This window comes from Manis pentadactyla, chromosome 3, assembly GCF_030020395.1.
Source record: "Manis pentadactyla isolate mManPen7 chromosome 3, mManPen7.hap1, whole genome shotgun sequence".
Lineage (NCBI taxonomy): Eukaryota > Metazoa > Chordata > Mammalia > Pholidota > Manidae > Manis > Manis pentadactyla.
Genome location: NC_080021.1, coordinates 42,031,834 through 42,054,597, shown reverse-complemented (window position 1 = coordinate 42,054,597; position 22,764 = coordinate 42,031,834). Strand labels below are relative to the sequence as shown.

At 38.9% G+C, this 22,764-nt stretch overlaps 2 protein-coding genes across 3 annotated transcripts in view; one reads left to right on the top strand and one right to left on the bottom strand.

The window, feature by feature from the left end:
* The window catches only part of LOC118907323 (ribonucleases P/MRP protein subunit POP1), an 89,381-nt gene that overhangs the window by 34,630 nt on the left and 31,987 nt on the right, over positions 1-22,764 (top strand). Inside the window, exon 1 of one of the 2 annotated variants that reach the window (XM_036875785.2) lies at positions 21,791-21,891. The exons of the other annotated variant lie outside the window; for it this stretch is intronic. The gene's annotated coding sequence lies outside the window, so the exon portion shown is untranslated. Of the gene's footprint in view, positions 1-21,790; positions 21,892-22,764 lie in introns of those variants that run through there. 2 annotated transcript variants of the gene reach the window in all.
* The window catches only part of RIDA (reactive intermediate imine deaminase A homolog), a 51,598-nt gene continuing 39,252 nt past the window's right edge, over positions 10,419-22,764 (bottom strand). The window contains exons 2-7 of the mRNA XM_036875750.2: positions 21,522-21,648; positions 15,294-15,399; positions 13,696-13,750; positions 13,400-13,468; positions 12,417-12,472; positions 10,419-11,016 (exon numbers count right to left, since the gene is read on the bottom strand). Of these exons, the coding sequence (XP_036731645.2) occupies positions 10,954-11,016; positions 12,417-12,472; positions 13,400-13,468; positions 13,696-13,750; positions 15,294-15,399; positions 21,522-21,586 (414 nt within the window). The 5' untranslated portion in view covers positions 21,587-21,648 and the 3' untranslated portion in view covers positions 10,419-10,953. The remainder of the gene's footprint in view (positions 11,017-12,416; positions 12,473-13,399; positions 13,469-13,695; positions 13,751-15,293; positions 15,400-21,521; positions 21,649-22,764) is intronic.

Genomic DNA, 22,764 nt, shown 5'->3' with positions numbered 1-22,764 from the left:
TTTCTCTGATAATTAGCGATGTGGAGCATCTTTTCATGTGTCTGTTGGCCATCTGTATTTCTGTTTTGGAGAACTGTCTGTTCAGTTCCTCTGCCCATTTTTTAATTGGATTATTTGATTTTTGTTTCTTGAGGCATGTGAGCTCTTTATATATTCTGGACGTCAAGCCTTTATCGGATGTGTCATTTTCAAATATATTCTCCCATACTGTAGGGTTCCTTTTTGTTCTATTGATGGTGTCTTTTGCTGTACAGAAGCTTTTCAGCTTAATATAGTCCCACTTGTTCATTTTTGCTGTTGTTTTCCTTGCCCGGGGAGATATGTTCAAGAAGAGGTCACTCATGTTTATGTCTAAGAGGTTTTTGCCTATGTTTTCTTCCAAGAGTTTAATGGTTTCATGACTTACATTCAGGTCTTTGATCCATTTTGAGTTTACTTTTGTATATGGGGTTAGACAATGGTCCAGTTTCATTCTCCTACATGTAGCTGTCCAGTTTTGCCAGCACCATCTGTTGAAGAGACTGTCATTTCGCCGTTGTATGTCCATGGCTCCTTTATCAAATATTAACTGACCATATATGTTTGGGTTAATGTCTGGATTCTCTAGTCTGTTCCATTGGTCTGTGGCTCTGTTCTTGTGCCAGTACCAAATTGTCTTCATTACTATGGCTTTATAGTAGAGCTTGAAGTTGGGGAGTGAGATCCCCCCTACTTTATTCTTCTTTCTCAGGATTGCTTTGGCTATTCAGGGTCTTTGGTGTTTCCATATGAATTTTTGAATTATTTGTTCCAGTTCATTGAAGAATGTTGCTGGTAGTTTCATAGGGATTGCATCAAATCTGTATATTGCTTTGGGCAGGATGGCCATTTTGACGATATTAATTCTTCCTAGCCACGAGCATGGGATGAGTTTCCATCTGTTAGTGTCCCCTTTAATTTCTCTTAAGAGTGACTTGTAGTTTTCAGAGTATTAGTCTTTCACTTCTTTGGTTAGGTTTATTCCTAGGTATTTTATTTTTTTTGATGCAATTGTGAATGGAGTTGTTTTCCTGATTTCTCTTTCTGTTGGTTCATTGTTAGTGTATAGGAAAGCCACAGATTTCTGTGTGTTGATTTTGTATCCTGCAACTTTGCTGTATTCCGACATCAGTTCTAGTAGTTTTGGGGTGGAGTCTTTAGGGTTTTTTATGTACAATATCATGTCACCTGCAAATAGTGACAGTTTGACTTCTTCTTTACCAATCTGGATTACTTGTATTTTTTTGTTTTGTCTGATTGCCATGGCTAGGACCTCCAGTACTATGTTAAATAATAGTGGAGAGAGTGGGCATCCCTGTCTAGTTCCTGATCTCAGAGGAAATGCTTTCAGCTTCTCGCTGTTCAATATAATGTTGGCTGTGGGTTTATCATAGATGGCCTTTATTATGTTGAGGTACTTGCCCTCTATACCCATTTTGCTGAGAGTTTTTATCATAAATGGATGTTGAACTCTGTCAAATGCTTTTTCAGCATCTATGGAGATGATCATGTGGTTTTTGTCTTTCTTTTTGTTGATGTGGTGGATGATGTTGATGGACTTTTGAATGTTGTACCATCCTTGCATCCCTGGGATGAATCCCACTTGGTCATGGTGTACGATCCTTTTGATGTATTTTTGAATTTGGTTTGCTAATATTTTGTTGAGTATTTTTGCATCTACATTCATCAGGGATATTGGTCTTTAGTTTTCTTTTTTGGTGGGGTCTTTGCCTGGTTTTGGTATTAGGGTGATATTAGCTTCATAGAATGAGTTTGGGAGTATCCCCTCCTCCTCTATTTTTTGGAAAACTTTAAGGAGAATGGGTATTATGTCTTCCCTGTATGTCTGATAAAATTCCAAGGTAAATCCATCTGGCCCGGGGTTTTTGTCCTTTGGTAGTTTTTTGATTACTGCTTCAATTTAGTTGCCGGTAATTGGTCTGTTTAGCTTTTCTGTTTCTTTCTGGGTCAGTCTTGGGAGGTTGTATTTTTCTAGGAAGTTGTCCATGTCTCCTAGGTTTCCCAGCTTGTTAGCATATAGGTTTTCATAGTATTCTCTAATAATTCTTTGTATTTCTGTGGGGTCCATCGTGATTTTTCCTTTCTTGTTTCTGATACTGTTGATTTGTGTTGACTCTCTTTTCCTCTTAATAAGTCTGGCTAGAGGCTTATCTATTTTGTTAATTTTCTTGAAGAACCAGCTCTTGGTTTCATTCATTTTTGCTATTGTTTTATTCTTCTCAATTTTATTTATTTCTTCTCTGATCTTTATTATGTCCCTCCTGCTGCTGACCTTAGGCCTCATTTGTTCTTCTTTTTCCAATTTCAATAATTGTAACATAAGACCATTCATTTGGGATTGTTCTTCCTTTTTTGAATATGCTTGGATTGCTATTTACTTTCCTCTGAGGACTGCTTTTGCTGTGTCCCACAGAAGTTGGGACTTAGTGTTGTTGTTGTCATTTGTTTCCATATATTGCTGCATCTCCATTTTGATTTGGTCATTGATCCATTGATTATTTAGGAGCATGTTGTTAAGCCTCCATGTGTTTGTGAGCCTCTTTGCTTTCTTTGTACAGTTTATTTCTAGTTTTATGCCTTTGTGGTCTGAAAAGTTGGTTGGTAAGATTTCAATCTTTTGGAATTTACTGAGGCTCTTTTTGTGTCCTAGTATGTGGTCTATTCTGGAGAATGTACCATGTGCACTTGAGAAGAATGTGTATCCTGTTGCTTTTGGATGTAGAGTTCTATAGATGTCTATTAGGTCCATCTGCTCTACTGTGTTGTTCAGTGCTTCCGTGTCCTTACTTATTTTCTGCCCAGTGGATCTATCCTTTGGGGTGAGTGGTGTGTTGAAGTCTCCTAGAATGAATCCATTGCAGTCTATTTCCCCCTTTAGTTCTGTTAGTATTTGTTTCACATATGCTGGTGCTCCTGTGTTGGGTGCATATATATTTAGAATGGTTATATCCTCTTGTTGGACTGAGCCCTTTATCATTATGTAGTGTCCTTCTTTATCTCTTGTTACTTTCTTTGTTTTGAAGTCTTTTTTGTCTGATATTAGTATTGCAACCCCTGCTTTCTTCTCACTGTTGTTTGCCTGAAATATGTTTTTCCATCCCTTGACTTTTAGTCTGTACATGTCTTTGGGTTTGAGGTGAGTTTCTTGTAAGCAGCATATAGATGGGTCTTGCTTTTTTATCCATTCTGTTACTCTGTGTCTTTTGATTGGTGCATTCAGTCCATTTACATTTAGGGTGACTATTGAAAGATATGTACTTATTGCCATTGCAGGCTTTAAATTCTGGTTACCAAAGGTTCAAGGTTAGCCTCTTTAGTATCTTACCGCCTAACTTAGCTCACTTATTGAGCTGTTATATACACTGTCTGGAGATTCTTTTCTTCTCTCCCTTCTTATTCCTCCTCCTCCATTCTTCATATGTTGGGTGTTTTGTGCTGTGCCCTTTCTAGGAGTGCTCCCATCTAGAGCAGTCCTTGTAAGATACCCTGTAGAGGTGGTTTGTGGGAAGCAAATTCCCTCAGGTTTTGCTTGTCTTGGAATTGTGTAATCCCACCGTCATATTTAAATGATAGTCGTGCTGGATACTGTATCCTTGGTTCAAGGCCCTTCTGTTTCATTGCATTAAATATATCATGCCATTCTCTTCTGGCCTGTAGGGTTTCTGTCAAGAAGTCTGATGTTAGCCTGATGGGTTTTCCTTTATAGGTAACCTTTTTTCTCTAGCTGCCTTTAAAACTCTTTCCTTGTCCTTGATCTTTGCCATTTTAATTATTATGTGCTTGGTGTTGTCCTCCTTGGATCCTTTCTGTTGGGGGTTCTGTGCATTTCCGTGGTCTGTTCAATTATTTCCTCCCCCAGTTTGGGGACGTTTTCAGCAATTATTTCTTCTAAGATACTTTCCATCTCTTTTCCTCTCTCTTCTTCTTCTGGTACCCCTATAATACGGATATTGTTCCTTTTGGATTGCTCACACAGTTCTCTTAATATTGTTTCATTCCTGGAGATCCTTTTATCTCTCTCTATGTCAGCTTCTATGCGTTCCTGTTCTCTGGTTTCAATTCCATCAATGGCCTCTTGCATCCTATCCATTCTGCTTATAAACCCTTCCAGAGTTTGTTTTGTTTCTGTGATCTCCTTTCTGGCACCTGTGATCTCCCTCCGGACTTCATCCCATTTCTCTTGCGTATTTCTCTGCATCTCTGTCAGCATGTTTATGATTTTTATTTTGAATTCTTTGTCAGGAAGACTGGTTAGGTCTGTCTCCTTCTCTGGTGTCTCTGTGATCTTGGTTTGCCTGTAATTTTGTCTTTTCTTGGTGATAGGAATAGTTTGCCGAGCTGGGACTAGTGACGGCTGGAGGAACTTCCCTTCTTGTTGGTTTGTGGCCCTCCTCTCCTGGGAGAACAGCGACCTCTAGTGGCTTGTTCTGGGTAGCTGTGCGCAGACAGGGTTTCTGCTTCCTGCCCGGTTGCTATGGAGTTTATCTCCGCTGTTGCTGTGGGCGTGGCCTGGCTCGGGCAGCTACTCCGAAGTGGTGGATTCCCGTTGGAGGGGGTGCTGCCGGGAGGCTATTTATCTCCATAAGGGGCTTCCCTGCTCCCTGCAGCCCAGGGGTTAAGGTGCCCAGAGATCCCCGGATTCCCTACCTCTGGATTAAGTGTCCCGCCCTGCCCCTTGAAGACTTCCAAAAAGCACCCGCCAGAACAAAACAACGACCACAGAAAAAAAAAAAAATTAAAAAATTAAAAAAAAAAAAGTATATAAAAAATGGCCGCTCGTATTTCTTTATTCTCCGGCGCCAGCCTCATGCATCTGCTCACGGTTCTTGCTGCCCTGTTTCCCTAGTATTGGGGTCCCTATCCCTTTAAGACTTCCAAAAAGTGCTTGCCAAAAGGAAACAGAAAAAAAAAAAAAAAAAAAATGGCCACTCGCTTTTCTTATGTCCTCTGTCGCCCAGCCTCCAGTGCCCGCTCACTGTTCTTGCTGCCCTGTTTTCCTAGTATCCAGGGCCCTGCACTCTGGCCCGGATGGCCGGGGCTGGGTGTTCAGCAGTCCTGGGCTCCGTCTCCCTCCCGCTTTGCCTACTCTTCTCCCACTGGGAGCTGGGGGGAGGGGCGCTCAGGTCCCGCCAGGCCGGGGCTTGTATCTTACCCCCTTTACGAGGCACTGGGTTCTCTCAGGTGCGGATGTGGTCTGGATGTTGTCGTGTGTCCTCTGGTCTTTATTCTAGGAAGAGTTGTCTTTGTTATATTTTCATAGATATATGTGGTTTTGGGAGGAGATTTCTGCTGCTCTACTCATGCCGCCATCTTGGCTCCACTCCTGTTCTTCTTTTTCTAGTTTCATTAATTGTGAGTTTAGACTGCTTATATGGGATTGTTCTTCTTTCCTGAGGTAGGCCTGTATTGCAATATACTTTTCTCTTAGCACAGCTTTGGCTGTGTCCCACAGATTTTGCAGTGTTGAATTATTGTTGTCATTTGCCTGCATATAGTGCTTGATGTCTGTTTTTAGTTGGTCATTGATCCACTGGTTATTTAGGAGCATGTTGTGAAGCCTCCATGTGTTTGTGGGATTTTTCATTTTATTTGTGTAATTTATATCTACTTTCATACCTTTGTGTTCTGAGGTGGTTGATAGAATTACAATCTTTTTTTGTGCATCTTTTTGTGGCATAGTATATGATCTATTCTTGAACATGTTCCATGTGTACTTGAGAAGAATGTGTATTCTGCTGCTTTTGGGGGTAGAGTTCTGTAGATGTGTCTGTTAGGTCCATCTGTTCTAATGTGCTGTTTAGTGTCTCTGTGTCCTTACTTATTTTCTGTCTGGTTGATCTGTCCTTCAGAGTGAGTGCAGTGTTGAAGTCTCATAGAATGAATGCATTGCATTCTATTTCCCCTTTTATTGTTAGTATTTGTTTCACATATGTAGGTGCTCCTCTGTTGGGGGCATAGATATTTTTAATGGTTATATCTTCTTGTTGGATTGACCCCTTTATCATTATGTAGTGTCCTTCTTTGTCTCTTTTGACTTTCTTTGTTTTGAAGTCTATTTTGTCTGATACTAGTACTGCAACTCCTCCTTTTTTCTATTAGTTGCATGAAATATCTTTTTCCATCCCTTCACTTTTAGTCTGTGTATGTCTTTGTGTTTAAAGTGAGTCTCTTGTAGGCAGCATATAAATGGGTCTTGTTTTTTATCCATTCAGTGACTCTATGTCTTTTGATTGGTGCATTCAGTCCATTTACATTTAGGGTGATTATCGATAGGTGTGTACTTATTGCCATTGCAGACTTTAGATTCATGGTTACCAAAGTTCAAGGTTAACTTCCTTACTACCTAAGAGTGTAACATTTCTTTGTTATTCTTTTTTTGTTTTGGTATCATTAATCTACAATTGCAGGAGGAACATTGTTTACTAGACTTCCCCCATCACCAAGTCCCCCCCACATACCCCATTGCATTCACTGTCCATCAACATAGTAAGATGCTATAGAATCACTACTTGTCTTCTCTATGTTGTACAGCCCTCCCCATACATTATGTCCACTAATAGTAATGCCCCCCCACCTTTTCCCCCTTATCCCTCCCTTCCCACCCATCCTCCCCAGTCCCTTTCCCTTTAGTAAGTGTTAGTCGATTCTTGGGTTCTGTGAGTCTGCTGCTGTCTTGTTCCTTCCGTTTTTTATTTTTTATTTTATTTTTATTTGCACCAATTTTTTTTTCTTGATATCATTAATCTACAATTACATGAAGAACACTATGTTTACCAGGCTTCCCCCCTTCACCAAGTCCCCCCCCCAACACCCCACTACAGTCACTGTCCATCAGCATAGCAAGATGCTGTAGAATCACCACCTGTCTTCTCTGTGTTGCACAGCCCTCCCTGTAACCGCACCCCACACTATACATGCTAATTGTAATGCCCCCTTTCTTTTTCCCTGCCCTTATCCCTCCCTTCCCACCCATCCTCCCCAGTGACTTTCCCTTTGGTAACTGTTAGTTCCTTCTTGGGTTCTGTGATTCTGCTGCTGTTTTGTTCCTTCAGTTTTACTTTGTTCTTATACTCCACAGATGAGTGAAATCATTTGGTACTTGTCTTTCTCTGCCTGGCTTATTTCACTGAGCATAATACCCTCTAGCTCCATCCATGTTGTTGCAAATTATAGGATTTGTTTACTTCTTATGGCTGAATAATATTCCATTGTGTATATGTACCACATCTTCTTTATCCATTCATCTACTGATGGACATGTAGGTTGCTTCCATTTCTTGGCTATTGTAAATAGTGCTGTGATAAACATAGGGGTGCATCTGTCTTTTTCAAACTGGGCTGCTGCATTCTTAGGGTAAATTCCTAGAAGTGGAATTCCTGGGTCAAATGGTATTTCTATTTTGAGCTTTTTGAGGAACCTCCATACTGCTTTCCACAATGTTTGAACTAATTTACATTCCCATCAGCAGTGTAGGAGGGTTCCTCTTTCTTCACAACCTCGCCAATATTTGTTGTTGTTTGTCTTTTGGATGGTGGCCATCCTAACTGGTGTGAGGTGGTATCTCATTGTGGTTTTAATTTGCATTTCTCTGATAATTAGCGATGTGAAACATCTTTTCATGTGTCTGTTGGCCATCTGAATTTCTTTTTTGGAGAACTGTCTGTTCAGATCCTGTGCCCATTTTTTTTTTTTTGTAGATAATTATTTTTTTATTGAAGGGTAGTTGACACACAGTATTACATTAGTTTCAGGTGTACAACACAGTGATTCAACATTTATATACATGGTAATTCTAGGTACCAGCTATCACCATACCAAGTTGTTACAATATTTTGACTATATTCCTTATGCTATACATTACATCCCGATTACTTATTTATTTTACAATTGGAAGTATATATATATATATTTTTTTTTGTGTGTGTGTGTGAGGGCATCTCTCATATTTATTGATCAAATGGTTGTTAACAAAAATAAAATTCTGTATAGGGGGGTCAATGCTTAATGCACAATCATTAATCCACCCCAAGCCTAATTTTCATCAGTCTCCAATCTTCTGAAGCATAACAAACAAGTTCTTACATGGAGAACAAATTCTTACATAGTGAATAAGTTACATGGTGAACATTACAAGGGCAGTCATCACAGAAGCTTTCGGTTTTGCTCATGCATTATGAACTATAAACAGTTCAAATATGAATACTCATTTGATTTTTATACTTGATTTATATGTGGATACCACATTTCTCTCTTTATTATTATTATTTTTAATAAAATGCAGAAGTGGTAGGTAGATACAAGATAAAGGTAGAAAACATAGTTTAGTGTTGTAAGAGAGCAAATGTAGATGATCAGGTGTGTGCCTGTAGACTATGTGTTAATCCAAGCTAGACAAGGGCAATAAAACATCCACATATGCAGAAGATTTCCCTCAGAACAGGGGGGGTGAGGTTCTAAGCCTCACCTCTGTTGATCCCCAATTTCTCACCTGATGGCCCCCCTGCGACTGTGCCTGTCTTAGGTTGTCCCTCCCTTGAGGAATCTTACCCGTCTCTGGCTAACCAGTCATCTTCCGGGGCCATACAGGGAAATGTAAAGTTGGTAAGTGAGAGAGAAGCAATATTGTTTGAAAAGGTTAGCTTTTTACTTCTTTGCATATTTATGCCCTGTGGCTTCTATGCCCAGCATTTGTCTTGAGGTATCTTTACCACTTGGAAGAATTATGATACTCGGTAAATTTGATATGAGGCACGAATTCTATTCAAGGGTTGTAATTAGGAAGGAAGAAGAAAAGCTATAGAAGTAGCAGGCGGAAGAAAACATGGGAAGATTACTTATTTCTTTGACATATCTTCTTGTAGAGTAACTTCAGCATGTATAAGTTTTAAACTACTAATTAAATTGTGCACACACATTAACATAATAGGAGTATAGTTACATAACCAAAGCATACCTGTAATTACCAGCCATCTCCAGTGAAACCAAGAAAACCCGTTAGCTGTGCCCATTTTTTAATTGGATTACTTGCTTTTTGTTTGTTGAGGTGTGTGAGCTCTTTATATATTTTGGATGTCAATCCTTTATCGGATCTGTCATTTATCAATATATTGTCCAATAGTGTAGGATGCCTTTTTGTTCTATTGATGATGTCTTTGCTGTACAGAAGCTTTTCAGCTTGATATAGTCACACTTGTTCATTTTTGCTTTTGTTTCCCTTGCCCAGGGAGATATGTTCATGAAGAAGTTGCTCATATTTATGTCCAAGAGATTTTTGCCAATGTTTTTTTCTAAGTTTTATGGTTTCATAACTTACATTGAGGTCTTTGATCCATTTCGATTTACTATTGTGTGTGGGGTTAGACAATGATCCAGTTTCATTCTCTTACATGTAGCTGTCCAGTTTTGCCAACACCAGCTGTTGAAGAGGCTGTCATTTCCCCATTGTATGTCCATGGCTCCTTTATCGTTTATTAGTTGACCATATATGCTTGGATTAATATCTGGACTCTCCATTCTGTTCCACTGGTCTGTGGCTCTGTTCTTGTGCCAGTACCAAATTGTCTTGATTACTGTGGCTTTGTAGTAGAGCTTGAAGTTGGGAGGCAAGATCCCTCCCCCTGCTTTATTCTTCCTTCTCAGGATTGCTTTGGCTATTCAGGGTCTTTTGTGTTTTACGGCTGCTATTCTTAACTGCCTCTAAGACTACCACTTGGTTGACTGAGCTTTTCAAGTTAGCAAAACATTCCTAAAATAGCTTGAAACAAATACATGGATGTAAAAAGGTTATGGCAGCATTGCTTTCATAATTTTGAAAACATCAAATTGTTGGCAGGAATCGTTAAACCACTGAAGGCATATGCACACATAGGAGCACTCTGCAACAGTTTTGAAGATGAGGTAAATTTTGATGTATTTATATAGAGGATCCTCAAGACAGAAGAAAGCAATCTGTAGAATAATATAGGCAGTAATGTTCCATGTATGTAAACAAGCCAAAACCATACCAGATGATAGGTTTGTAATGAACAGAAAACTATCTGCTCAAACTTTTAGCAGCAGTTCTCTTTGGGGAGGTAAGTGGACTGCAGAGTGAATGAAAGGGACTTCTACTGTTTCATCTGTGTAATTCTGTGCTGGGATTTGTTCTATAACAACCAGGTATTCACTTAGTAATGGTCTAAAAACATTAAAAGACTTTAAAGAACAAACACAAAATGGTTACACACACCCTGAATAATGTAAAATGTACAAAGTCAGAAATAAGCTCTGAGAAGAAAAAACAGTTGGGAGTTTTAATGCCCTGGTTCTTCCTGCCTTTAATTAAGTAATATGCTTTAATGTGTAAATTAAGCTGCTAAAAATAAGTGAACAGAATCACACCAAGGAAAATCTGCATGTTTATTTCCATTAGAAAAATATTATCTATATAAAATTTTGGTCCACTTTCTCCTATAACTCCCTTTACTACTCAAAGTTAAATACTTTAACTTTACTCAAGTAGAAGCAGAATCATATATCTGACATGAGAACTATTTATTTCACATCATTCAATTAATAGGATTTAATGAATTAAATGTGCGCTTTATTATTTCTCAGCAATACTGACTCATCTTTCCTACATGTTATTTCCCTTTACATTTATTTATTTGGGTAACTGTAATGCACATTTCTTTTCCCACATCCAGTAATATGAGTGCACATAAGTGTTAATTTATAACATCAGTAACTGGATTCATCATCTAATCTTCAATTCATGTTCAATTCCCCTTAATATATGGTATTTCCATAATAGCTTCAGGTACTTTAGTCAATCTTACACTTTTCAACATCAATTGTAAAGATCAGATGTTAACTTAAAAACATTATTAAAATTCCAGAAATAAGTATTATAATTATGTGTTATATAAATAACACTTATAGTGATGCTGTTGTGAGAGGTCCTTGGATGGCCACTGCTTCAATCTCCACACGGCCTCCCTGTAAGGAAAATAATGAAGCAATGTTTAGATTATTTTTTTACAAATTAAGAGCAAGCCATAATACCTACTCAAAGCATATCCACCTAACAGAACTACAGTGCTTTTAGAATTAATTTTTACAAAGAAGGAAAGGAGGGGAAAAATAGTCACTAAGAACCTGTGACAGGCCAGGTTACCATGAGAAACACGTTCATACACACTAGCGCATGTGACTCTCCCAGCGGCTCTATTAGACAGGTGATCTCTCAATTCAGAGAATGATATGCTGAAGTTAGAGAAGTTATTTAACCTGCCCAGGACACAAAGCTCAGTAGCAGAGGTTCAAGCCCACGTCTTGTGACTTCAAGTTCAGAACTGCTTCTACTATACCCGATACCTTAATAAGTTTGATGATATTGGCCATTCCAAGTAACAACCAATTAAAGCAATAAAAATGCCAGTCACATAAGATACTTTAGAGGAAAATTACAAGTGGAAGTCAAAATAGGAAAGTTGTGTTGCTAAGGGGCACAGGAAGAGCTTATAGTTAGGTTAGAAGACCAAAATAAGAATGGTGAAAAATATGTGAGCCACTGGTTTTGAGATTATTTTTTCCAATGAAAAGTCTAGATTTGGTATTATACACTAACCAAGTGAAATTTTACTGCAGAACTCACAAACCTGGCTCAGTTTATAGTTAAGTAACATCAAAACAATACAGCAGCTATTTCACTTTTTCTTACAATTGAAGTGCTCTGTTTCTGTTGTGTTCATGTTCATGTGTAGCCTTAATTTTTAGTTTCCTTAATTTTTAAGACAAATATTTGAAAAATTCCTTAATTTTTTCCCCATGCATGTAATATTGGTTGTTTCCTTTTAGACTTTAAGTTCCTAGAACTTAGTAGCACTGACTATTTTCCTTTAAAAAATTTCCCACTACAGTGTTAGTTTGTTGTATTCAGAAAACAACAGAGAAGTTAAAAATTTTGATACATTGGTCATTGCAGACAAAATGGAAGTTCCTATGGCCATGATTCTCACCTGACCCTGGTCACCTTGCTCACTGCACACGTGTGGGCAATACGTTATTATTGACTCTATATAAAGAGCACCACCCAGGTCTCTGCACTGCACGGCTGCAGGAGAGCAGAGGCTGGAGTGGTGGCAGCGCTGAGGACAGAGACTGAGATGGCTGAGGGGACGGAGAGGCCCAGAGGCAGAGATCTGCTTGTTACATGCAGACTTGCTCTGAGGCAGACGGGATTCTAGCACTTGACCTGCCACTGTGGGAATAAAGTTGGGTATAAACCCTTTCACCCCAAGGACATTCAACTGTCATTTTTCAGTCTCCCAAATCAAGGGTGAATTTGCCTTGGGCTGAAACCTTCCGGCAAGACAGTCAGTTTAAACGGTACTTACTTTGGGCAAAGAAGCAACCTGGTAAGCAGCTCTTGCAGGAAAACTACTCTTGAAATCTAAATTTAAAAGAATTTTGTTTTAGTTTTCAGATACCATATCGCTACTCAGCACTGCATAATCAGTAATCTGGTAAGTGCTTCACAGATTTGTCATAGATTTGTTCTTATATATAAGCAACACTGAAAAAAAGCTCCCATTCATATTTGTTTGATTAAATATTTTGCCATATAATTCCTGATATTTAAAACTTTTTAAAGCATCTTAGCTTTCTGGGAAAAAAATGAAAATAGTTACACACATACTCTGACATGTTGCTCTCATTTGACATGAATGGGGTTTTGTTTTTAAAGGAATACTTATAAAATAATCTTGTAAATAGGAAACAGCTGCCCATCTCCAGCCATTTCTGGCAAGTACTTTCACTGCTAACTTTGGTCCACTCTAGGCATTTCTTCAGGACAGAATAGGTTATGAAGCTTTTCCATGTTATTATACGTTTGTCTCATCTCACCAGGTGATAGGGATACTTGTTTTCCCCATTGGACAACAATGTTAGTAACAGACAACTTTTACTGAGCGCTTACGACATGCCAGCATTTGTTCTAATGTGTTTACAGGTTGTATTAACTTGTCTAAGCAGTCCAACAACCCTGTAAGGTTTTATCCCCATTTGCATATGAGGAAACCAAGGCATAAAACTGTATTAAGTAACGAACCAGCTAATAATCCTGAGAGAGCCAGTCACTAGACTATATCGTAACAATAATAAATACGTGTTTAAAGAAATAATTAGAAGGGCTTTTTTTTTTTTCCCATGAGGCACACTGTATATTTCCAAACAGACTATTACTTCTTTTAGGACAGGATCTATAACCAATTCTTTAGCACCTCCTATTACTTTTAGGTCATAATGGAGACTCATTAAGGTCAACAAATTCACTTCTCTTTAAAACAGAAAATAGGAATAAAGCCAAATCACTTACAGTGTTTGTAGATTTCATTGACTGTATTGAAGTCATTTATGTCAGCCAGCAAAACAGTTGTTTTTACCACTAGAAGATACACACACTGCCATTAGGTTTAGCTATTTGGTCTGATCCAAAGCATTACTTAGAAAACAGCATATGGTTCTGTGACTATCTTGATTAAAATGGGACTGAAATTACAACTACTTTAAAAAGCAACAAAGATATGGCATGTCATATTGCTGGATGCTGTGTTCTTCAAAATGACCAAAACACTACCAAATAGAAATGTGAGGTAATATGAAGTTGCTCACCATTAGTGAAGTCACAGCCTGCAGCTTTCAGAATTTCACCCATGTTTGTAAGAGCCTATGAACCAAGGCAAGAAAGGCCTAAGGCATTGATGTTCCAGTAAAGCTTTGATTCAGTTGGATTAATCATCTTTTATTAATACCACCTTACATAGCTTATGTTGCAGAAAATTTTTCCCTGTCTTAGAAATTCTCTTTCTAGACCACCTGTACACAAGTGAACTGCTTCTTGGCTTTCCTCTAAAGGAATGAATCTTTCTGAAATACAATTAAGAAGATGTCTCCTTTTGTGAGTTAAAATATTGAAGTCTTTTCCTCAGGGTCTTTAAAATGTGTGACGTTCTCAGCTGACATCTGCTAAGCTGAAACAGAAATCATTTCTGGTGTTCCTAACTCTGTATCACTTTGAAGGTAAGAATGCTGGTAAGCCTTAAAACATGTTTTCTTTTAAAGCAATATTTGATTTTAAATAGTTCTTCTTTCCTTCTCTCAAAAAATTACAATTTAGTAAATCATGTCTAAATTTAGAACTTTGGCCTTTGGAAGAACAAGTTGTTCACCCTTTCATCCTTGACTTACTGTTTTTTGTTCTTTCTTCCTCTCTACTGGTCATACTGTAATATCTTTGTTTTTTAAAAAACAATCTTCTAAATAGGTACTACATGGATATGGCAAGAAACTCAAAAGCTTAAAGCATCTGCAGTGAAAAGATGTCTCCTACTCTTCCTATCTCCCCAGTTCCCTTCATCAGAGGTGACCACTGTTTCCAGTTGCCTGTATCTCCTTCCAGAGACAGTCAGTGCTTCTACCGGCACAAATACCCCTCCACACACAGAAAGGGCAGCAGACTGTGCATGCTGCTCTGCACCGTGGCTTTTTATCATGTCTCAATTTATCGTGGAGATCTTTCCATACTAATTTAGTTGTATGGCTCTGGCCTGGTTAATTTAACTAGCTCTTCATGGATTAATATTTTCCTAATTTTGGATATTAAAAATGACTCACTGAATGCATTAAATTATAATTTGATTCTATTTATTAGGTTAGAATTGTTATTTCCCATTCTTATTTTAAAAAACATACTGTGTGTAACCTTTGATATTTCTCTCTTACTAACAAATGTTGACTTTTAGTTCTGTGGTGGTGGGGTTTTTTTGAGGGTCAGTGGCCCTGATAAGAAAATTTCCCAATCCATGTGGAAATGGCAAGATGTCATCTGATTTCAGTAATTCAGGGGTTTCCCCCTGCCCTGGTTTTACTGAGATACAACTGACATATAATATTAAATTTGTTTTAGTTATTTAACATGACGATTTGATATATGTATATATTGTGAAATGACAGCACAGTAAATTTAGTTAATATGCAATAATTCAGGTTTAAAGTCACCTTGGAAGGAGGAATTTTTTTTTTTTTTGGTTATTAAATGATTCAGCAAATTCTCAACTTTCTACTGATATAAAACTGCCTTAAATCAGTGAGGAACTTAAAAAGCAGTTACCTGGTAATCTCTATAAAACAAATCAGGCATGTGGATTCTTAATACTTTCTAATATTAAAAAGCAGTAGAAAAGAGAGCTTCAAATTGGAAAATGACTTACTTGTTTAGCTTCTTCTGCCACCCCTCCAGGCACAAGCTGTCCATTTGAGGGGTCCATGCCCAGCTGTCCTGAAATGTAAACGGTCCTGTCGACTAATACAGCTTGACTGCAATGAACAGAAATCCAGTTACATATAAAACATAAATATAAAATACAAAATTCAATGCTAAAAGATTTCTTTGCTAGGACACAAAGAACAAAATGTAAAATTAAAAAATTGGTAATTTTTTAATTTTAATGATTTCATTAAAAGTTAAAATTTTATTAAGAAAATAAAAGCACAAGTCATAGGTGGGGGAGAAAATATTTGCAAAACAAGTATCTAAAAAAGGACTTGTACCCAGAATATATATAGAATGCTTATAACTCAATAATAAGAGGACAAACAACCCAATAAAAAATGGGCAAGTGATTTGAAGAGATACTTCACAACAGTAGACATGCGAAGAGTATAAGAAAGATGCTGAACGTTATTAGCCATTAGAGAAATGCAAACTAAAACCATAATTAGATACCACTACAGTCAATAAGACATCACTGATAATAACAAGTACTGGTAAGGAATATGGAGCAACTGGAACCCTTACACATCATTGGTGGGAATTCAAAATAGTAGAAACTTTGGAAAATAGTTCGATAGTTTCTTAAAAATTTAAACATATACTTAACCTACAACTCAGTGATTTCTTTCCTAGAGAACTATGCAAAAGAAATGAAAACACATGTCTAAACACTTTCCGTGAATGTTCAGAACAGCATTATTTATGATAGCAAAAAAAAATAAATTTAAAAGAACACCCATTGATAGATCCAACTAAAGACTACATATTATTTGATCCCACTTATATGAAATTCTAGAAAAGACAAAAGAATAGCAGCAGAAAGTAGATTAGTGGGTGCCTGGGGTGAGGGGCAGATGTAGGGAATGACCACAGATAGGTATGAGGGAATTTGGGGGTGTGTGTGATAGAAATGTTCTGAAACTTGATTGTGGTAGTAGATGCATGATGCTATACATTTACCAAAACTCATGGAACTCTCATTTAAAAATTGGTGAATTTCATACGTAACTTATACTCAATGAAGCTGTAAAACAAAAAATTGCAATGTCAAGAGCCCTCTTACAGTGAAAGGCCTCCCCTCTGTCCTTAACTTCCACCTGCTCAGTTCCCAGCCCCTACAGATAACCAGTGCTCTTCTTTATACAGTCTTCCAAAGTTGTTTCATGCATACATGAAGAAAAATGGGTATATGTTTCCTCCCGCTCCCCCCACCTTCACACAACATATGGTATATTAACCACTCCTCTACTTTTTTTCACACACACAGTGTATCACAATCTGTACCCAACTCTATGTAGACTGCTTCCTCATTCTTTTAACAGTTGCAGAGTATTTCATTGTTGGGTATACTTTAACTAGTAGTCATCACTGATTCTAATACTTTGCTATTGTAAACAAAACTACAGTGAAAACCATCACACACACACACACACACACACACTCATTTTCCCTGAACAAGTGATTGAAACTTTTTTCCTTCTGAACCCCTGAGTTCTTCCAGTGGAACCTTTCTTACACAATGTACAGAATCCTACCTCATATTGTACCTGGTAATGCTCTGATCTTATCACCTGGGGTATGCCAAACTGTGAACTTCTGGAAGGGTGGGGCACTGCCTAACTGTGTTCCTAGCTGTGCGGGGCCTGGGGATCCATCACATTCAAGGGGCACAGGTAGCTTCTGTTGACGTCCTGCTCACCAACCACTTAGTAGCTTAAACAGCTCTGGCTGTCAACTGAGGATCATTTTTGCAAGACCTACTGGCTTATAGTGGGGGCTTTGGAGAGCTGAAGAGGTAGATTTAAACTGGGTAACAGGATTTAGAAAGTCTAGGAATTCTTGTCAACTACCTGGCTCTCTGGCCCACAAAGATCACTACTGAGATTGTTAAAGTGTAAGCTTTTCTCAGCTTGAATAGTATCACCAGCTAATGCTGTTCCTTTTTTTTTTTTTTTTTTTCCTATTTTTACCTTTTTTTTTGGTATCATTAATCTACAATTACACGAGCAACATTAAGTTGCTTCCCCCATCATCAAGTCCCCCCCAATACCCCATTACAGTCTAATGTTGTTTCTTTTAACTGTCCTGTGTAGAATTAGGTTACCCTAGGTCCCTTGCAAAGTACCTTTAACTCTCCCCATATTTGAAACATAGTTAAAGCTCATATGCATTATCACTGGTCAAAACCTTCATGGCAATAAAAAAGAACTCCTTAATTCTTAGAAAATCAAAACTAAGCCCTGGACCTCTGAAACTATTCTAGCTATGAGGGCTCTCTCTTACACATTAGTAAAGAGACTGTTCACAAAAATAACTGGATCCTCCCTGAGCATAAGAACCCTACTTTCCATAGACAAGTTATTAGACTCTAAAAACATAAAAGTGTTTGTTCTATTTCCATGACAAACGGTAATAACTCTTTCAAAAGCATCCTAGTAATAATGCTATCATAATCTATGCCACATGGACTATCACTTCAAAATGTTAGGACTGTTTGGCTGGTGTGCCAGCAAAACCAAAAGCAATGTGATAGCAATGCGCTGCCGGCATCTCTCAAGGTTCCTTCTGATACAGAAAAGCACTAGAGGCAGAATGTCCTGGAGACTGCACACAACGATGCTGGCCGATGGCTTTTCTTTTGTCATCCTGGCATATTCATATGATCCTCCTTTTTTTTGCTTGCAGCTTTACACAGATAGTTGACCCCCTCTTCCAAGTCAACCAGGGGTATTACTGTCATACCTTCTTTCTTGAACAAAGTACACACTCAAGGAAGGTGTTGCACCAGGCTCTATAATTACTTTTTGTTTCTGTAAGATTTGCTTTGGTTCTGAAGTAAAACCACTCTGTGATTAGGGGAGAGGAATCAGGAGGAAAAAGATCACTGGTTTTACTTTTATTGTAATATCCTCTTAATTATTCTTAACGTCTCTCCCTCCAAATTACTATGGAATTCTCTTCTTAAAGAGAGCTGATCAAGTCACTTCCTCTTCAAAAACATTTGATGGCTCTTAGCACTGGAAACCATCACAATCTGGACCTTGGTAAAAGCTAATTTTTACCAAGAGGTAAAACAGAAATTCAAAGTCCAACTCCTAACGAATGTTTCCCAAAGTGTGGGTCATACACAAACATGAATCACAGTAAGGAAATGATTCCCCTTTCAGTTCTCTTTCAATTCTTCTGGGCAGGGGCAGCAAATGAAATGATTGCGACTGAGCTCTGGAGTTTGCTGCCTAAGTTCAAATTCTGTTGCACCACTACTTAGTGGGTAAATTATTTAACCATGTTCACATCAGTTTCTTCATCTGAAAAATAGGAACTCTGCACATAAACCACTTAGAACAGTGCCCAGTGCTCAGTAAGCATCCATACATGTTAGCAGTTATGACTTGAATTGTCTTGAGTACAAAAGGAGAATATCATTTTTAGAAAACAAGTTAAACATCACTTTTAACATAGAGCAGGCCTTGGGTTCTGAGCCAACTGCAGGATCTAGGTAGAATTTAATAACATTTTTTATTTAACTGAGTTTATTTTTTATTGTTACTTTCTATTGGCTTGCTTTCTGTTTAAGAGTACTGTTGTAAACTTTCCTTTTGAAGTTTGTTAAATAAAGTGGGCCATCTCAAAGAAAAGCGGCTAGTAAATAATAATACAGCTGGTACACAGACTTGGCAAATGAAAATAATAGGGTAGAAGTACTTGGATTACTAAAACTTCCTGCAAAAAATCTTTATGCTATTGTATTCTTTGACCTCAGTGACTCAAGTCATTCCCCCTATCTGGAATGTGCTTTACCCCACGACTTCTTTTTGAATCCTTAACAGCTATCCTAAAAATCAAACCTTACAACAGTACTATAAATGGCCAACCCAACCTTCAAGACCCAACTCCAGGACTACCTCTCACAAGGAGACTTCCTAAACCTTTTTCTTCCTCTGTCCCAAGTTCACGTCAACTTCTTTCTTTCCCCTCCTTTGTCTACCCCACATGCCACCTCACTCCCATTCCATTTTATTTCTAACCTTACTGTAACTACTACTGTTCTGCCAAGTAAGAGTGCTACTTCTCATGGTAGTGTGGTATTGAGGAGGGAGCTAGGGCTTGTGCACATCAAGTTCTGTTACTTACAGACCGTCTGACCTTGGACAAGTTCACTTTGGGCTTCAGTGTTCTTGCAAAATGGGGATGGGACTTAGAGAAGGAGTTGTCTCATGGTGTCTGCCATAGAGCATGCACTAAATTAAAATGCTCTTTCCCTTAGATGTGTGAATGTCTATCACACATTGCTTCTTATACATTTTTGTATCCCCTCAAGTGCTTGGCATAATAGTAGGTAATACATGTCTGTTTTACTTCAAATGTTTCAGTTGCATAAGTTTTCCAGCTGTCATTCTTCTAACAGTGAACAGATACTATAAACATATTTTAAAAAGGAAAAACAGAAAAAGGGTTACAGGAGATACTTTAGTGAAAAATTAAAAATAACTAAAATTTTATTAGGAAAAAAAAGTCTACAAGAATGCACAGGATAAGTCCTTCATAATATATATTTTTTGGAATGATAGTAGACATTTCATCCTGGACTGTTAGCAGTGGATTTATTCAATAACCTTTTATGTATGAAGGACCGATTATATCATTTTATCACATGTTGGCTATATTGTCTTGAGAGTGTCTCCAAAGTTTATAATCAAAAAGGGAAAGTAATTCCATGGATTACAAAAATGCAAAGATCTTTAAGGAACTCCAGAATCGATATTATTTTATAAAAGCTCAATAGGGGCATTTCAACAGATATTTTAAACAGAATCAAATATGCAATGCTCATGCTACTCAGTTGGTTCTGCTCCAAAAGATTATCCAAGCAAAGAAAAATGCAGTTAGGAATTACATTCTGTACAGGACCTTCTTCTACATATGTGGCCAAAACACAAACTGATGAGCTACTGCTGACCAGAATACAATAATGTCAAGGACCTAAAGAGTAAATAAAATAGAAAAAAATTAGTCTATAGTAATTTAAAAAAAAAAAATAAAGATAATTCAGCATTCTAAAGAAATAATAATTAGTAACATGCTATTAAAGCATAGTAATACTTCTGCAAGAATGTTAGGCTTAAACTGAATTCAATGATTTTCACTGTCATTTTACAAAAAAGAAAAATATCTGAATGACCAAGACATCAGTCTAATGTCTTCTAATAAGGAAGATAAACATTTAAAAAATTATACTGCTTGTTAAAAATAAAAAAAAAAAGAATGCACAGGATAAGATCAGGTCATTTTAAAGTTGCGATGTGGTAAGAAAATAAAGCTTTGTAAGAAAGGAATTAACCTATTTATATTAACGGTCCTTTGACAAGAGGAAATAAATGTAAACAGTGTAGACTTTCTGGCCAGTATACATATATTTAGCTAGAGCATGTCGGGGGCAATCTTAGATTTGCTAAGCATTTCTGCAAAAAGAACTCAGCTTTTGCGAGAAGGACACACACATCTGTTGATAGGTTTTACTCTTCTGATTTAAAGGAGGGTTAGACAACATTATGCTAAGTGAAAGAAGTCAGTCACAAGGGATTACATTTATAGGAAATGTCCAGAACAGGCAGATCCATAGAAACCGAAAGTAGATTAGTAGTTGCCAGGGGCTGGGGAAAGAAAATGGGGAGGGATTGCTGGCAGGTATAGGGTTTCTTTTTGAGGTGGTTAAAATGTGTGTCTGAAATTATATATAGTGATGGTTGCACTATTTTGTGAGTGTAGTAAAAAGAAACCACTTAACGGTACATGTTAAAGGGTGAACTTTATGAGTATGTGAATTACATCTCGATAAGCCAGTTACCAAAAAAAAATAATAATAATAACAGAAACAAAAAACAGACCACTTCTAACCGGAGGAGCTTTCCTGTTTGGCTGGTCGCCAAGCGAGGCAGCTCCAGGTCGGGGCCAAGTCCCCGGGAGAACAGGCTCCGGTTCCCAGCCGGGAGCTTGCTGAGGGTCTGTGGGCGCGTTGGCCCTTTTTCCCGGTTCAGCATGCTCACGAAGTTGGACCGAAGGAACCTCGAGGACCGCCCCAGCTCTGACCCGTCTGGCCTCCAGGGCCCGAACTCCCGAACTCACACACCTGGAGTCCTGTCTGCGCACCCACATTCCCTTTTACCTGTAGGGACCAATGGCAGCTGGGGCTTTCGCAGTGCTGATCACCTTTCTGATCAGAGACGACATGGCAAACCCTTTTTTACTACTGCCGCTCCTAGAGTGGAGCCCCGTACACTGACCGTGCTGGTGTCCCACCCAACTAACCAGCCTAGCGGCGAGTCCCCGCGGTCAAGTGCGGCCCGGGGCGGATTCGCTCGGCATTCTGGGAATTGTGGTCTCTGCGGGGCTCTGGGCCACGTGGAGGCCGCGGCCAATTGGCGCATGCGCCTTCCAGCTCCCTCGCAGCGCCCGTCGCCTCGCAGGGGTCTGTCACAGAGCCTTGTCATTCTGATCCGGGGAACCCAGGGTTCCCGCCCCAGAGCGCCTGGCAGGTAGGTCCGTAGGGGCTGGTGTCCTCCAGGGTCCACAAGTCTGTGGGGAGTGTGTGTGGTGGCCCCCTCCCGGCGCCCGCGAGCTGGTACGGCTCCCCGTCGCGTCCTCTGTCTCTCAGACCCCACTGACCTCTTCCTTGCTGTCTGCGCCCGGGGCCCTCTCCAGGCCCTGCACCTCCTTCGGGTCCTGTGCTCGAGCCCCCTACGCCTGTTATTTCTCCTCTTTGCCCTGCTGGGCGGAGGCGGCCTTGGGACTGCGCTTTGCACCCCCTCTCGTGACACCGTAAAGGAATCAGATGAGTCATTCAGGTGACCACCCTGAGATCCGGGCCTTGCCCACCTTCCCGCTTGTCTCTTGTTCTCTTTTCTTAAGTGCTCTTCCAGCTTAACAAGGTCTCTATGAGTTCCCCTTTGATCTGAACGGAGCCTAATGGCTGGGATCTAATTTCAAAAAGGAAGATAAGATGCTGGTCCGACAAAGGTCCCAGGGCTGGTCTCTAGGTGAATATTCAGTCATGCTGTGTCAGAAGGGTTGTTACTTAGCCATATATTTCTTATTCTGTCAATAAATGCGTTACAGGCACGCTTCACTCCTTCATTTACACGTGCACGTTTGCATTTAGCAAATATCTACTTTGTGCAGGGCACTCTGCTAGGTGTGGAGATGCAACAGTGAAAAAGATAGGTAAGATCACTGTCCTATCCTGCTTCTAAAACGTGATATAAGAAATTCCTCTTTATTCTCCCTCATTTTGTACCACATACTGCTTTCCTAAGGTTTGGCTTTCCTGTTTCCTGCTGAAGAACCTTCAGAACCTTTTCACTGGTTTAGGCTTTAGCTTGTAATAAAAGACCTCTCAGTGCCTCTTTCCC